At 40.6% G+C, this 17615-nt stretch overlaps 1 protein-coding gene and 1 long non-coding RNA gene across 5 annotated transcripts in view; one reads left to right on the plus strand and one right to left on the minus strand.

Moving 5' to 3' along the window:
• The window catches only part of TMEM132B (transmembrane protein 132B), a 231313-nt gene extending 221577 nt beyond the window's left edge, over positions 1–9736 (plus strand). For all 3 annotated transcript variants that reach the window (XM_064675197.1, XM_064675199.1, XM_064675198.1), the window contains exons 7-9: positions 1026–1299; positions 2583–2774; positions 3989–9736. In XM_064675197.1, coding sequence (XP_064531267.1) covers positions 1026–1299; positions 2583–2774; positions 3989–5143 — 1621 coding nt within the window. In that variant the 3' untranslated portion in view covers positions 5144–9736. The remainder of the gene's footprint in view (positions 1–1025; positions 1300–2582; positions 2775–3988) is intronic.
• Positions 1–17615, minus strand: part of LOC135424205 (uncharacterized) — a 326168-nt gene that overhangs the window by 15765 nt on the left and 292788 nt on the right. For both annotated transcript variants that reach the window (XR_010435113.1, XR_010435112.1), the window contains exons 4-5: positions 14343–14475; positions 12017–12115 (exon numbers count right to left, since the gene is read on the minus strand). This is a non-coding gene — a long non-coding RNA (uncharacterized LOC135424205). The remainder of the gene's footprint in view (positions 1–12016; positions 12116–14342; positions 14476–17615) is intronic.

The following is a 17615-nucleotide window of genomic DNA, read 5'->3' on the forward strand; positions in this document are numbered from 1 at the left end:
AGCTGTTATTTCAAAGGAGAAGATAAAGGAACACAATAAACACAAAACTACCTCCCAAAATACTTTGAAAAATAAGAGACTTATCCTGTATTTCCCACCCTTGCTATAGAGGCTTCAGGCCCAGTAGGTAAAGGAGGAATGAAAATTATTTCTAAGCAATGAATCCACAGCATGGGGGCATAATGAGTAAAGGTGTGACCACCTACTGCTTAATACCTGACTTGGAAGAGATGAGAGAATTCATGTATTTGTCCAAAGAATGAACAATAGTGAAAAAAAAAAAAAATGATAGTCTTAAAGCAGACAAAATTCTGTGGGGTGTGACAGCACTGCTGTCATGTACAAATCTCCCTGACACCTTCTCTGAGGTTTATGGAAAGCTGTTGTACTGTCACAGGTTATATTTTGCAAGAAGGACAGATAGAAAATGTTAAAAGAAGTGTGTCTAATGGTGCAGTTGTTTTTGTGGGGTGAGTGCTGGTCTCAACCACTCTGGCACGGTGTTACCTGAGTAACCAATGTCCTGAGAGGGAACCTAAGTGCCCAGTTTGGTTTTTTGGAAGCCCCATGTGATCATTACATGACTAAACATACCAGACATTTGCATGAACTGTATGAGATTTAAGGTAAAATTATAATATATTTCTCAAATGCAGAGGGCTTAATGAACCTATAAGACAGACGTGGGAAGAGGTGGGGTGGCATTGCCTCATAAGGGAACCCCAGAGCTGTTACAAGAGATTTGGAGAGATGAGCAGACATACTTTCAAACAGCTGGGAGGTCCCCCTCAAACAAAGAATTTACTAGAAGTGATGGTAGCTTTTAAATTGAACAGCACAAAAAAAGCTCTACGAGCATCTCACCAAGAGATTTAGTGACCGACACATTCAAAACCTGGTTTCCTGTTTCCCACACAGCAGCAGAGGATAACATTAATCTGATTGAGAACACCCTGCAGCTGAAGCTCTGCAGTGCTGCAGGGAGCTCATGGCAATGCAGATAATGACCATGGATCTATTTACAGGCCCACCCGTGACAGCGAGGAAGAAGAAGATGATGAGAAAAAAGGCAAAGGTTGTACCCTCCAGTACCAACACGCCATGGTGCGAGTTCTTACCCAGTTTGTAGCAGAGTCCTCGGAGTTTGGAGGCCACCTGACCTACATGCTGGGCTCTGAGTGGCAGTTTGACATCACTGACCTTGTGGCTGATTTCATGAAGGTGGAAGAGCCCAAGGTTGCTAAACTTCAAGATGGTCGAGTTCTGGTTGGTCGTGAGCAAGGCATCACCACGGTCCAGGTACAGCCTGAGGTGTATCTGCAGCTTCTGTATTGAGAGTTCTGGGTGCTCACACACAAGAGCTGCTTAGCTTAGAAAAGCAATTATTTCAGAAAAAAAAAGAAAAGCTTAAAAAAATGGACATGCTAAACATAAAAGGAAGTTTGAATGGGTTTTCATTGTGGCTGTTTGTCCATAAAATACCTTTAAGTGATGCTTTTGAAGAGACTTATCTTTATTAGTGTGACTGGCAGCACAGTGAGATTTTCTGACCAGTGCAACAGGTTATATGATGCACACAGCTAGCTTCTTTTAACTTAAGTGGGGCCATGTAAATGTAACTGTTAGGAAATTGTGCCAAATATCTACATGCATCTTTATATACTTTGAAAAATTAGTCCCTATATATTTGCAAAATGGATCACAAAATGTGGACACAAAAATAATCTTCAGACACCTTTCAGAGTGTTCCTGTTTACCACCTGTGTCTCTTTCTAACTTCACTCACATTTCTTAATCAGAATAAAGGAATACAAGATTTGGGCTCTTAGTAACAGCAAACATCTGTAATGTTTTGTTCCCACTGTTTTCTCTGCAGTCCACACAAAGAAACAGGTACTTTTAGGGCTCAGCTCCTTTCAGCCTAAAACAAATGTCACAAAGAGGTCAAGGGACTTATGCCCTTAAGTATTTTGGGTTGGAACCAGCTGATTCTGGCATCACCATAAAGGTATCTGTCTCTTTCTGAGCATGTTAGAAAGAAAGTCTTAGAGGAACTGGCAGGAGTGTTTTGGCACTGAAAAATGCAGGCAGACACCCAGTGGGGTTTTCAAAGTTCTTTTGCAAATCTCACTTTCATTTCATTCAGGTTCTCTGTCCCTAGAAAGGCAACAGGCCAAGTTCCTATCAGCCAGGCTTTGTACACTTATTTATCCCCCTGCTGAGTTTCAGTGTTAATCAGTGTCTTACACTCTGCCCTGTGCTGCACTGTGTTCACAGGGAGTTTTTCAGACCACACAAAAATGACTTTTTTTTGAAAAACAAGTCCATTTAATATATTCTATACTCCATTGTTGAGACAAAGCTGCAATTTTGAAGAGATTTGTTGCTTTATTAAATTATTTTTTAGATAAAGTAATTTAGCAGCAAATGACTGTAATGTCTTGGGGGAAACATCAGTTCTAGTTTACACACGGATGTGACAAACCCAAGATTAATCTGAAATGTTGTGCTGATTAGAGGCTAATCTTGCTCTACAACAGTTAGTTGCTATTTCATGCAAGGTGTTTGCTTTCTCTTTGAAGGTTCTGTCCCCTCTTTCGGATTCCATCTTGGCAGAGAAGACAGTGATAGTTTTAGATGACCGGGTAACCATTACAGATCTAGGAGTACAACTAGTTTCAGGCTTGTCTGTCTCCTTACAAATCAGCAAAGGAAATAAGAGAGCAATCGTTTCTACCACCTCTGCCTATGATATCCTTCACACTCCAAAACAGGTATGGTCCAAAATAGTATATAGAATTAATTAATGTGTTTACTGTGCTTTGTCAGAAGCGAGGGAAGAGTTACTTGCTGTAAATTTTAGAGAGCACATGCAATGTATGGCTGTGAAAAGCAGTCACTTCACATAGTAAAGGCTGTTTATCTTCCTGACCAACTCCTACGGTGCAAACACCTGTACAGAATGACCATTAAACTCTTCTTGGAGGTCTTGGAGACCTGCAGAGCACAGAAAAAGGGATGGACGTGTCCAGGCATGCAAAATGCCACAGAAAGCGTGTATGTGTCACTCAAGACAGTTTTTGTATGGAAAAATACAGTCTAGTCGTGCAAACAGAGGTGAAAATCCCAGTCCTTGATAGTCTCACAAAGTCAGCTCACCCCAAAGAACCTTTGGCTCCAGGTACAGAAGTTTTCATGACCTGCATTGCTGAAATCTGATCAGTTTGTGAGGGATTAAACAACTTTCAATGAAACCACAGAATAAATTCTACACGTCTTTTTTTATAGAATTGAGGTTTCACATCAGTAGCAAAAGTGTAACTGTATTTTTTGCACTAGCAATTTGTAGCGGGGAGACAAATTGTTTTGATCAAAACATCCTTGAAAATTGTGGTTTTGTGAGTTTCTGTTGTTCCCAGAAAAGACTACAATCACTTTTGCATAGTACACATCTTGTATATTTGAAAGCATGACAAAAAGTATAAAGTATTGTACTGAGATGTGTTCTTAACCTCATTTGTTTGATGGGCTGGATGGGATCACTGGTCTCACATAACAGCTCTGCATGTTGTATTCCACATGGCACTGGAACTGCAGCATTAGAGACATTTCCCATTATAGGTCCTTTATGAAATTAATTAACCGGGACATTGGAAATATGATTATTTGCATCATGAGGTCCTGGCATTCAAAAGAGACCTCGCACTTCAGATTGAAAAAAAGAATTGTCAATTTTCTTTATCATCACCTTATATTAAATTTAGATGACTGTTTCTTTGGTAGTTCCTGAAGATGAGACAAATATGGTCTAGAGAGCACAAATCTGCAAAAAAATGAGAAGCACTGCAAACATTTTCATTTTCTTTTAAAAAAACCGAAATAACAAAAAACCCCAAAGTTAAACTCTGTGTTTATTTTGGCAGTGCCAAACTGAGCATCTGGTATGTTCTCTCTCTCACATTTTTTTCCTCATCCTTTCCCCCCCCAGGAAGCCATAGTCAGTGCTTGGATTCTGTTCAGTGATGGGTCAGTGACACCGTTAGATATCTATGACTCCAAGGACTTCTCCATCACCATCACTTCTCTGGATGAGATGGTCGTGTCTTCCCACCAAAACCTTCAGTCCAGCTGGCCTGTCGTGGTGGCAGAAGGGGACGGGCAAGGACCTCTGATTAAAATTGAAATGGTCATCAGTGAGCCCTGCCAGAAGACTAAGAGGAAGAGCATTTTGGCTGTTGGGAAAGGAAGTGTCAAAGTGAAGTTTGGTCAAAAAGATTCTGACCAAAAAGGAGGCACTAATGACATTGATGATGTGGAGAGGGATTTTAAAAGCCATGCAAGCAATTCTATAGAGAAAGCTGCAGAACAAGATAGGACAGCACAAGAATGGTCCAAAAACCACGAGGACATGTTCAGTCATGAGGACAATGCAAACAAAAGCACAACTTTCATGTCTCCCATTGATCAGGAGTCCCTGGAGGATGGACAGCTCCAAAATAACCCAACTGCCTTCACAGGTTTCCCTACACAAGTAGAAATACCAGGAGAAAACAATCCCAGTGATCTCTCATTGACTTCAAGAGGATTAACAGATTTGGAGATTGGCATGTACGCACTGCTGTGTGTTTTCTGCTTAGCAATCTTGGTCTTTTTGATTAACTGCGTGGCATTTGCTTGGAAGTACAGGCATAAAAGGTTTGCTGTGAGTGAGCAAGGCAACATCCCCCATTCCCATGACTGGGTCTGGCTCGGAAATGAGGTTGAACTGCTGGAAAACACGGTGGACATTTCACTCCCGTCGGAGGAGTGCACTACCATGATTGACAGAGGAATGCAGTTTGAAGAAAGCAACTTCCTCCTTAATGGGAGTTCTCAGAAGACTCTTCATAATCATATCCTCAGATCTTCTGAGTACCTTTGTGAAAAAGAAGTTAAAAGTGAACCTATAAATCCTTCTGGGCCAAAGCAGAAGAGAGTAAAGTTCACTTCATATACAACAATACTGCCCGAGGATGGAGGCCCCTACACCAACTCAATTCTATTTGACAGTGATGATAATATTAAATGGGTATGCCAAGATATGAATCTTGGTGATTCCAAGGAACTTAGGGACTATATGGAAAGACTGCAAGACAATATGTAAAACTACTTTCTTATGTTTGTAATCACCTTTATGCCTTCTGTTTATGGATGGTGGAGCGGTCAGACCAGTCAGCAATAGGAACAAGACAGTCCAACCTTGGAGTTACTGAGATGATAACCTGATATCAGTGAGCAGGTACAAGAGGCTGGCTGAGTTAATCCTGTTTCACCACAAACCAGGATGTGCCCCTAAAACAGCTACCTGTAGGTGTTGGAGGTGTCCCACACGATGGCTGTTTTTGTATACTGCCTGGTACTAGCAAAACGCTAATACAACTACGCTCAGACTCAGAGGAGACTTCATTTGTTTGTCATCTCTCATGATAAATGGTAAATCGGAAAAGGAAGGGATATTTGTTGGCATTGATTTTTCTAGTCGTCGTCCTTTGTAAAGCACAGTGGACATTTCTTGCTTACAGCCTGAAACGAGGCTTACAGAAAAAGGGATCGGAATGAATCTAATTTTATTGCCTATGTGCAATGCAGCCAAGAAGTCTTATTATTTTTTACAGATATAAACCCCCCCATGTGGTTAATTTCATCTTCTATTGTTTATGAATTTCATTTGACTTAGGGAACATTAAATATTTTCTTTGAAGGGGTTTGTTTTCTTTTTTGTTGTACCAAAGTGTAGTACAGTAATATTTATAATGATTTGAGTTTTCTGTTCATCTGCATCAGCCCCTAGAGATACCTCCTTCATCACTGATTATCTTTCTCCTTTCCATATGGGTATATGGGTCATTAGTATTTGAAATATAGAAAGGTATTAGAACTCTTACTGGGAAAGGGTTGTATCTTCTTACAGGGAACTGTAAATATAATAATAAACCCTGGAAAATAAAAATCAAGGAGTAGCCCTGGGTTCACTTTTGTCATTGCTAATATGAAAAAGTAACCTGCAACAAAACAGCACATACTTCAAAGGGAAATGCTTTGCTGAAACAGCAGCTTGGTTGACAATACACGTTATTACCTGAATGAGAAAGTCAAATGTGGTATTGAAATGCCTGGAATAGGAAGGAAGCTTCCTAGGAAATAAGCAAAGCTTGGATCCACTGTTACTCTGTACTAGTTAATACACTGGTGGTAGAGATTAGCAGGACAGAGAAGTTCATGCTCGACAGCTCATGCCCCAGACCTTGTCTAAAACATCTCTGGCCATAAAGCCATTAAAGAACAAAAGTTTACACCATGTTTCATTAAAAGCAAAGAAAGAAAGAAAGAAAAGACACACTGGGCACATTGGGACTGTGGTCACACAAGTGACGTAGCAATTTTAACAAGGGAAACATGCCAGAGATTCAAAGCTGCCGTTTCATATGCATTATATGTATTTTTTTTACTGAAAGGGTGACTGAAATGTGTTGGAAGTTACAGTTAGGAAAAAAAAATAATCTACAGAATAATTAAAAAAAACAATAAAGCACATGTTCTTGTGACAGGTCATGTGCAATAAACACAAGATCCAAATTACAACTGCCTTCCCTACTATAGTTCCCACCTCTAGATCAAAGCAGCATTTGAATTTATAATTCAGTCTTGATATTAGAACAAACCAGACAACTTAACCATGGGAAACTCTGCACTTGGATCTTAAACTGGAAACATGTTTAAGGTAACTACTGGAAAATACAAGAATTTTAGCATTGAGACTAGAGAGTGAGGACACCAGGCTTATATAAGTGATTAGAGACTTATGTTTGCTGGCACTGAACTGCATAGGGAGGGGATGGCATCTGTTATAATCTAATTTTAAGGAAAGAAAATAATAGAGCACAGATATGCTTCTGTTTCATAAGGGATGCGTCAAATGAAGTCTTGGGTTGTTTAACAAATGTTCTCTTCCCTTTAAATCCTCCAGACCTCATAAGGAAATACGAATTCCTACGATGATCCTTATGACTAATAACATAAAAATCCCCTTTTAGAAGTTAACTTCTCTTTCCAACATTTTAATTTTATATTTGGCCCAACCATGGGGCAGGACCGAAAAAATCATTTACTATTGTTTGCACAATATAATGTATAAATTTACCACAACTCAGTTCAGTCTGAAAATCAGAGGAACCAGCTTGCTGATAGTAGCTGCAGAGGGCAAACAGCACAGCTATTTCCTGACTGCATATCCCTCAGTTTAGCAGTGATCTCCCAGCAGTGTACAGGGCTGCCTGACCTGTTTCTGCTCTGCGGCCCCTGCTCTGCTGAGGGCACCAGCAGCTGCTGAAGTCGGTCCCTGCTCGATGCCACAGAAGTTCACTGAGTGCCAAGGGACTCACAGGTGTCCTTGGCTGCTCCTCTGACTCAGCCACAGGTAACAGAAGTCAACAACTTTACTTGTTCAGAAAATTTCCCTTCCAGAGCTATGGCTTGAAAGACAGAAGGTCCCTAAGTCCAGGTTTTCTCTGCTGTCACATTGGGGTGTCCCTGGGCTTGTACCTGAGTCTTATCCCTGGTGGTCCATGGTGCCTGCACCTGGCTCTGCATTCAGGCTGCACACTGGCAGAAGGACAAAGGCCAGACCCATGGGCAGTGTGGGCATTGCTGGAAGCCACCAAAGGACACCTCAGGCCTTTTCAGCATTTACCTGCCACAGGCTCCCAAACCCTTGTGCTCCTGGTGTCTGACTGAGCACGTCCCTAATGAACACTGTGGGGCACAACGTGACAGGTAACTGGGCTCTGTGTTCTGTTGGCACTGAGTGGTGAAGTCCTAGTTCAGTACAGCATCTGGCAGCAGGGTTGTGAAGTTCTTCAGTGAAGTTCTTGGGTGGCTCAGTGGCTGAATTCAGGGCGTTTTTGGAGTCAAATCTTTTTCAGACATAGGTATCATACTATCCCAAAGTTAAATGACAATTACAGCCCATCAGAAAGGAGTACAGCCACTACTGGTGATCAGTTAAACAATGGAATTGGATACAGCTGTCCAGAAAAAGACCCATCCCCAAATCTTAAAAAAAAAATCTGCAGGTTCATAAACCTTTCTTTTTCTTTTTCTTTTTCTTTTTATGTCACGTTGTTACATGAAAGTTCTTCCACAGAAAAATGGCAATACTAAAAAAAAAGAAAACAAGTGGGAAGAGAGAATTCTATTCTCAGTAAAACTGGTATAACATCAATGAAGTGGAGTTATTTTGGATTTATCCTGGCTTGAGCGCTTATGCTACATCTCAAGAAATCAAAAGCAAAAGAATTTGTATGAATATATTTGATGCAAAATAGTTCTGAGTCGATCAGTTCTTTTTAAAATTAAATATCTCAAATTTTAATTTCAAAATGATGGCATACTTTTAGCAAATTATTTTAAAACCCCCACAATTTTCCCATTCACCTAAATATTTTTCAATTACACTGTTAAATAAAGTATTTTATTCATGGAGTATCTAATATTCCACTTTGCTGTTAAATGAACAGCATTTACACATTGATAAAAGAGTCTCTGCTTTTGAGAGAACAAAGCAATGGTAGCCAAATGATCAAAAGGCACAAAAATGTATGCATTTAAGTATGTATGCAGGAAAGTAGAATTGTCTAAAAAATAGAAAGTATACTGTCAGATAAACTAGAATTATGCTTCAGTAGGTGCCTAGGAAAGCAATACTTGTAATTTAATACCAAACAAACATCCTATCTTACTTATGGCACGTATAAAGAAGACTGTGAATGACTTTCCTTGCCTGCTCTCAAGGAAAGACAGTGTGTAGTATGAATATATATACCAGGAGACATCCAGGAACAGTCCTGGCAGCAATGAATTAATGGAATCTGAGGAGTTTGCAAACGTTAAAAATAAAGCTGATGCCAGACCCTCAACTCCTGCAGTCAGAGCTGAGTGACACGTGGCAGCTGAGCCCTGGCATGCAGAGAACAGAGAAGCAAGAGCTGGCAGTTCTCATTTGTGCAGAACTTTTCCTTTCATTTGACCATCACACCCAGCCCAGCTCCTTGGGGCTTGTCTGCACCTTCCTACTCATTGAAAAGAACTTAGGAACCCCTGCCCTGCTCTCCTCTTGCTGTAGAACACACAGATTATTGTTTCGAGCTGCTGTTTCTTAATTCATACTGGGGAATGTACAAGAAGATCTTACAGCCATACGACACAGTACAAAGAGTCCATTATACAATGGAAAAAACCCCTTGTATTTCAAGGTAGAAAACCCTATGAATGAAATACCAATTTTTCATAGCGGATATGCTCTTTTATGAAGTATAAATCATGTGCACTACATTGAAATACACTATAGTGTATTGTGAAATGCATACATTAATTGCTGAATCTATAACACTGAATATGTATATACATCACACCCGAGATATTTATACAATATAATAAGTCTTAGATGTATAACATAATGAATTCTGTACAAAATAAACAGTAAGTTAAGACAATGAAAGACAACTTTTATATCTGTGTAATTTGTATGCTCTTTAAGTTGTTCAAGCTTCAGTTTTCATCTTTAAATGTGCCCTTTAAAAAAAATACTTACTTTCCATAGGCAGATGTCTGAAATAAAGACTTCAGTCTTCAGAAAAGAAGCAAATGAAAGACTGAAAGAAATGGATTTTGCTGGAGAAATAAACATCATGTTTATGTGTTTTTGTTTTTTTTTTTTGAATGACTAAACCATTTTGTGTTTATACTGGTCAGGGTGATCTGCTGGTTGGGTTGAGGGTGATGTGCCCCTGCCAGGTGAACAGTAAACCAGCAGAATCACCAGTGTATGGATTGCTCCTGTGACTCCTTGCTCAAAGCAACACAAATGACTGGATTATACAGTCCAAGGGTTTGACCCAAAGTTCCCTACAAACAGTGCTCCAGCCCTGTTGCTGAGGTGAGTGATCCTTTCCCAGCACCAAATGTGAAAAGCAGATGAAGATACTAAATGACCAGTGTCTTGCAAAGAACAGTAGAACACATTTGGATTTACAGGAAAGGGTAACAAACTAATTCTGTCCCTATAGCTCTCCAGTGTGAATCATCACAGCTCAGATATTTGGTTCAGTCTTCTGAATTCTCTCATGTTCCCATTAGAATCAAAGAGACTCAAAATTATTAAGTGACCACTGACCTCATCATAAGAGCAGCAGAAAAGTAGCTTGCTAATGCCAAAAAAGGAAATTTGAGGCTCAGTTTTTAGCTTTTGCTCAGGGTCTTGGAGATGGTGGCAGAGTCAGAAACACAGACCCCCCCCGAAACCTGACAGGGTAATTGGGACTCCTGCAGCCAGTACAGCACTGGAGATCAGCACTCAGGAGGTACCTCCATCATCCTTTTCCTGCTTTCAACTGGAACATGTTTGAGATGTGGCTGTAGAAACTCACTGCAAAGGTAGGGGCTGCCTTTGTACTAATGGGAGCAATTCAACATCACCTGAATGATTCACTGATCACTATTGCAATTTCCAGTGCATTAAAATGTGTTTTTATTTAAAGTCAATTGGACGAATGGATTGAAAAATGTGATTTAGGAAGTTCCTCAGAGAACCTAAACTTTAACATGCTTCAGGCACAAATTCCAGTTGGTCACCACTTAGAGTAAAATAAGAAATGTTTTTTGTAAATGACATTTTTTCTTTTTGTGCTGGCAGTTCTGGTTGGCCCCTGTTTGACCATTACTATGACATCCTTCCCCTTAGCAGCATCTTACTAAAGAGATGCCGGTGGCTCTATTCACACTGCAGTGCTCTACTCAGTATAACTAAAGGTAGCAGACTACGGGATTTTACAGAAAAATAGTCTTCATGGTTATATTTCACACACACACACACAGAGACACAGACACACTGAACTGTTCAAAACACCTGCCATAGGGGTAAATTTTAACTGCCAATGTGTGTGTGCTGTGAAACCAAAAATAATTACCTGCATTCATTTGGGAAAGAAACGGACCAATAAATACAACCGGGTTTTTTCTTCCAAAAAAAAGGGAGCCCTCAGAATTTGGCAGGCAAGAGGCCTGCATAGTGGCATTTGTCACAAATTAAATAGGCCAAATCCTGAAGGCTGTCTCAGTTGAAACTCCCACTGGTCTTGTTAGGAACTGGACTGAGACGGGACCAGAGGCAGACAATTACAGTCAGCCTGAGAGGTTGGACATGACTTCGTGTTACACCAAACTGGACCCTGCAGCTTCCAATCAGCAGCACCTCCAGCTGGTACCAAACAGCCAGTGATGGTGTTCAGAGCTTGTGTAACTGGTGGCACATTGCATTCTGTAGGATTCATGAGGCTGAAGAGATTCTAGGCAGTGAAAATGGAGCCAGTGTGCAAAAGTAGCAATTCTGAGCCCTCCCAAAACTGTCCTTACAGCATAACTTTGTATTCCTTTTATTTTCTTTTTCTATTACAGTGATCCATGTGGCCAATTTCTGCAAAAGTTTGGTTACTGAGGGAATAAAATTGATCTGTCTTATTGAAAGAGGCAGCTGGTATAAGAAATTAAAGCAAAGTGGATGATGTTTTGAGACCTGTTCTGAAACTCTTAAAATGTATCATAGTGTTACTTGCTTCCAAAAACATATGTATCAACATAAGGATTTATAAACCAATGCAGATAAAAGCTTTTATCATTCTTTCTGATAATCTTGGGTTAGTCTATTAAAAAAAACAATGGGATCTGATTATATAAAAAAACAAATAAGGAGCTTAGGATTTAGTGGAAATGAAGAATGGATATCTTTAATCCTACAATTTAAATCAGTGGTAGGCAAAGAGAATACACTCTTTATGCCATAGTATTATCTGTAGGATTTTTTTTTTAATCAGTAGGATTTAAAACCCCAAAATCATCAGCCTTTTGAACAAACCCTGATGCTACTGAGTGCCCCATGTGATGGTGCCACAGAAGACAAAACACAGCACGAACACACACATACCTGAATGGTGTGCCTCTTTGTTTCTTGGTCTTTGCCTCTTTGTTCCTTGGTCTTTGCCTAAGGGCCTAAACTGATGTTATTGCAGTGTCTTGAAGGTACCTGTGTGTGACACAAAAATGTCAATGGGCAGTGCAGAATTGTCAGACTTCAGAGAAAAAATCTAACCTGTGAACTGCTACACTGGCTCACAGCAATGGCCACTGAACATTGACATCCTGCTGGAGTCCACAACCACAATGAGATCATTCAGCAACTGTCAAGAAAACTTACAGCACAGGTGTGTGTGCCATGAAACCTCTGTCAGACCAACGTGCTAAAACAGTTTTTAGCCAATGCTGGATAAATACAGGCTGTGGTTCAATACAGCAAATGCAGTTACTTTTCTAAAACTGCTCCATTATGTAAAAAGTATGGAGGTATATTCACTTTTTAGTTTAGGTACACAGTTTTAGGTCTTTAGGTATGTGGTTACTGGAAATAAATGCATAATATGAGCTCCTTTGTCTGGCATATCCAGTGTGTGGTGCCTCTCGGTTGGATCTGGCCCTTGCAGAAGAGGGTTGGTTGCTCAAGTCCTTTCTGGCTTTGAGCCCTCTCTAATGCATCATTCTTACTTAGCAAATGGTTTAAAAGCACCACATCACACATCACATCACCAAAATGTAGACTAGCAAGAGATTTCAGGCTTTTAGGGTTTGTGCCAGAAGCAGCTGAGCACGTAACTAAAGCCATTTAATTTGCTGCCCCACAGAAGCTGCTTTCCCCTAGACAAGGTTTCTGAAAGCCAAAGTTTCTCAGGGCATTCCCTGATTTGAAAAGAGTTCCTCTTATCTTGCTGCACTTCCTTCCATTGATGCCTCCAGCAGAAAGTATATTGAAAATGGAAAGTTGGCAGGATCCCTGATCTCAGTAGAGATGTAATGAGCCATTCCGGGATTCCCGATTACTTTTCTAACAGGCAGATGCTGCTGCCACCACACCCAGAGCCACATGGCTCCTTTGCCTCCTGGGCCCTGACTGAAGCTGCACAGATTTGGCATCCTTAGGGGGACTTACCTGCCCAGAGGTGCAGCAGGGACTGGGCAGTGGCAGCACAGGAGGAGGAAAAAGCTTTATCATGAACACAGAAACCTCATGTGCTGGCGAGGCACATCAGTAACAACATACAAATCAGCCAGCCCTTTTCTGAACAAGTTTATTATACACCCAGGAGCCACCGAGGCATTCCTGAGGCACTGCTTCCACTTTAAACTAAGCTTCATTTAAATAAGGACACTTGACTTAGTATTTCTGAAGGCAAACAAGGATCAAAGCAAGGATTTTTGCTGTATGTTCAGCTGTTATTTGACTGTGCTACCTTTTTCTACTGTGTCTTACCTTGTTATGCTCTTGGTAACTGTAACTCATGAGAATGTAGAGTATTTGAAAAGGAAATGCAAGTGGTCTGAGTCAGCACTGTATGTACCAGCAATCCAAAAAATGGGAGTATGCCTTTGTCAGTACAATATGGTTTGTAAGTCAGCTAGTTCCTTTTACTTGCCAGAAGCTGACAGTGTCCCTACCTAGAGCTCCGTGGGGCTGCTTTCTACCTTCATTTTCTGCCATTTTTTAATATGAAAATTTTGAAATTGCTTCATACAAACCCTTGGAGCCATTTAAACTGGCCATTAATATGGATTCATTCTTAAAATTAATCACCTGCTGCTTATGTTCACATGCTGTTGTTTTAGCAAGGATACTTCTATAGCAAGGAATCTTCTATAACAGAAGTTCCCTCTCCCTAGGACCTGAATTAGCCTCTAGCAAAGAACATCCCTCATATTAAAAACTCAATCCAGAGGACAGGTCATGTTGACAAGAAGGCTGGTATGACTCACATTTAAATGCCTTGTATCTGCAGTTAAAGGACTGGCAATTTTCATGGATTTAAAAAAATAAAAAATTATTTCTACCCTCTTTTTCCTTTCATGAAAGGTAACAACATGTAGCACTAGACAAGCATTTTTTTTCCTGCCTAGGAATCAAAAATAGAAGTTAGAAACACTGAGGTAGCCACATCAGTACAGAAGGTGGGAATAGTTGGCATTTTCTGAACAACAGCAACATACTCTGTAAATGACACATCATTCAATTATCTGCATGCTGTAAAAAAAGAAAACAGAAGAATAGATTCACAGTTTGGGTTTTTTTTTTTGGAATGGATCAAATGTGTCAGAAGTGTGCCAGATCTTCTTGTTACTTATAACTATATGCTTTTTACTGAATCTATTTCTGCCTGGTTTAACACTTTTTTAATTTTTTTTTTACATGGCTTTATATACTATACCTGGCTTGTCGTTATGTTGAGGATTGTTTCTCTTTGTAGTCATGAAAGAAGTAACCTCGCAAACAAAAAGCGTTGCAGTTGCCTTCCTGCACTGCAGCATCCCAGAGAAAGGCATCAGTGATGGACCTTCCTGCTGTTGAAGGAGGAAGAAGAGTGCACAGTTAGGGAGAAATACAGAGGATATCAGAGCCTTGCATCCCTCAGCATCATTAACAACTGGCTCCAGTCTGGGCTGAGAATCAAACACCAGGAAAAAGCTGCTCAGATTTCCAAATATTCTTTGGCATCATCGTACATTTTGACATCTCCTACAGTATCCAAATACCTTTAACAAATCCTTTAAATGGGGGAGAAGGCTAAATCTTCCTGAAAGGTAACGGGGCTTGTGTTCCCAGGTGACACTGGGTAACAGTCTCCAAAGCATCATAAATGATTTATGACCTTGACCTTCTCAACAAGGCACAACTTGGTCACATTTGTAGGTTTTTTGCTTAAGCATTACAGCAAAAAAAACTTATCAGAGCCACGGGGACAGATACCTGTCACATACTTTGCTACCTATACTGAAAAGCATTTGGTTCAACTATTTTGATATTGAGCAATACAAGCTTTGTTCTCTTTCCAGCAAAAAAGGCCACTTGTCCATACACCTAAATTACAAAACACATGCTCTTTCATTTCTACTGTAATCATAACTTAGTGATCCATTAAATATGAACCAGTTCATTGAACAGAGAAACTAAAATGATAAACTCCCAAATTAGTAAAAAAAATTATATATATATAAAAAAATAATGCCTTGGGCAACAGCCTTTTATTTTTAACACCCATCTCAAAGAATGCATCCAATTAGCTTCAAAACCATGCATCTGCTTCCTCCTTCTCTTTTCTTTCTCCTTTGAAATGGAGACATCTTTCCAAAGCCTGGAAAAGCTACTTAGCACTAGTGAGACCACACCTGGAGAACTGTTGTCAGTTCTGGATGCCCCACTATCAGACAAGGACATACAGGTCCAGTGAATGGCCACTGAGGTGATTAAGGGACTGCAGCACCAGACACGTTCAGTAAAGCTGAGAGAGCTGCCCCTGTTGAGCCTTGAGAAGTCTCAGTCTCTCAGGAGCAATCTTAACAATGTTTGTAAGCATTAGATTGGAGGCAATAAAGAAAATGCAGTCAGGTTACTCTCTGTCTCTCAGTGAAAGGACAAAAGACAAAGGGCACTAATTGAAGCACAGAAATAAATGAGGTAGTAAACACCTGACCCTTGAGGGTATTGCAGAGGGGCAGAACTGTGCTTTGTTGTGTCCCTAATGAACAAAATGCTCTGCAGGGAACAAAGAACTAGAAGTAACCCAAATTACAGAAGGGAAAACATCATTACATGAGCCTTGGCCAACATCAGCTGCTATACATCTTGGTAGCTTTTAATGTTTAAGTGTGCAACAAGTGCTTAGCTGCAGAGGGTGTTTGTACACTGCATTCTGGGCAAGGAACATAACACAATACAAGATTTGTTTCCTCAATTACCATCTAGTAGTAACAGGCAATGCACACACATGTATGGAGACAGGAAACCTCATGGGAGCTGGGGACTAAATGCAGTGCTGAGCATCCTACACTGGGTCAGGCTTGCCTGCAGGCAAAGGGGTTTTTTAGGTTAGCTGCACAGTGGTCCTGGCTAGGTCAAGGCTATGTAAGCACTCAGGTGAAAATCCTGTGCATACAAGGTAAGTCTAAATGCCTTTAAAGATGTGCATGATGGTCCCTGTTGTAGTGTGTTTATAAACTGCTTGGGTCACAGAGGCAATGTACAGCCTACAGTGGGGTGGCAAGAGGAAGACAGTAAAGACCTCATGGCTCAGTGCTGGCCAAGTAGCCCAACCATTTCTAGAGTGCAATGCTAGTTCATCACTCACTGAGACATCTGTGTCTGAGGAAAGCTCTAAAAAAGCACAGTATTTTGGAAGCCAGAGGAACTTGGAATCATGATGGTCTGAATATGACAGCTCTAAATAAAGCTGGCAGGACTTGTTTCTGCTTCCACCACTGCTCATGGTGAAGGTACAATCAATAGCATCCCACACCATCCATCCCCTGGGGAATGCTGCATGCAGAGCTCTCAAGTTGACATGGCCTACTTCTGACAGTGGCTTCCACAAAATGCTTTCTCTCCTCCTTCTGTACACATGAACCACTGCCCAAGGCAGCAGAGCCCTGGTTGGCCACAAACCATCAGTGTTCTCTTGGCTACAGATTTCCCAAGAGCAGCAGAGCAGGACCCAGATCAGCCCGTGCTGCTTGGTTGGTTCCTCATGGCATGTTCCAACCCACTGTCTGATTTAAGGCATCTCAGAAGGGGTTATTTGTAGTGACACATATCACACACTTGGCACATTTGCCTCCTACAGAGCCCACCCACATTTTGTCTCTCATCGACCCTGTTCTAATGTTGCAAAGCACCTTGGATGTCCCTCTCTCCTTTGGGGTAATTTCAGGATAAACCAGAGGAGATGATGTACAGTGAATTTTCGGCATCCCTTTGCCAAATCCACGTCGCCTGAGTCTGGAGCTGCAATGTGCCATTGACAGTGTCTTTTGTGTGGTTCCTGCTTTCCTGAACTCCACACTGAGCTGTTAGCACATCCCTTGCATCCTGGAAAAGCTAAGCAGCATTTTTTGCCATCTTCTTTTTGCACTGTTTTTGTTGAGATAAACCCCCCTTTCACTTTTCTTCTTCAGTTACTGTAAAAGGCATAGCAACTTTACTAATTTATTTGCAGAAACCATTGAAGATTACATCTACTGTGATCAAATCCCCTTAAGTAAAATATAAACCGCTACTCCTCTGAATGTAAAGCCTAAATCAATAATGGACATGAAATCATCAAGTTTAATCTCAAACACAGTGAACCCAAGTAATCACTCTTCTTGATATAAAACTAATTCTGTTTGACAATAAAATACTACTAGTCTGTGCCATAAACCAATGGAACAAATAACTTTCTTAACCCTGACAGTTGCTGTCCAAAGTCATTACATCTCCTCTCCGTAGTGATCAAGCATGTCACTGTGGTACTATTTCAGCTCAATTTCTTTCCTATAAGCTGCATCATATGCACCAGAACTTTTAAAGAATTTATTTTTAAGCGAAGTGTTATGGTATTTTCTCTTCTTCCAGCTTGCCAAAAAATGCACAGGCTGTACCAGGAACACACAAACAACACTTAAGATATGCCTTGGCATATAGCTAGATTGTCTCTTAGGTTTAAGTG

This window comes from Pseudopipra pipra, chromosome 18 (genome assembly GCF_036250125.1).
Source record: "Pseudopipra pipra isolate bDixPip1 chromosome 18, bDixPip1.hap1, whole genome shotgun sequence".
Lineage (NCBI taxonomy): Eukaryota > Metazoa > Chordata > Aves > Passeriformes > Pipridae > Pseudopipra > Pseudopipra pipra.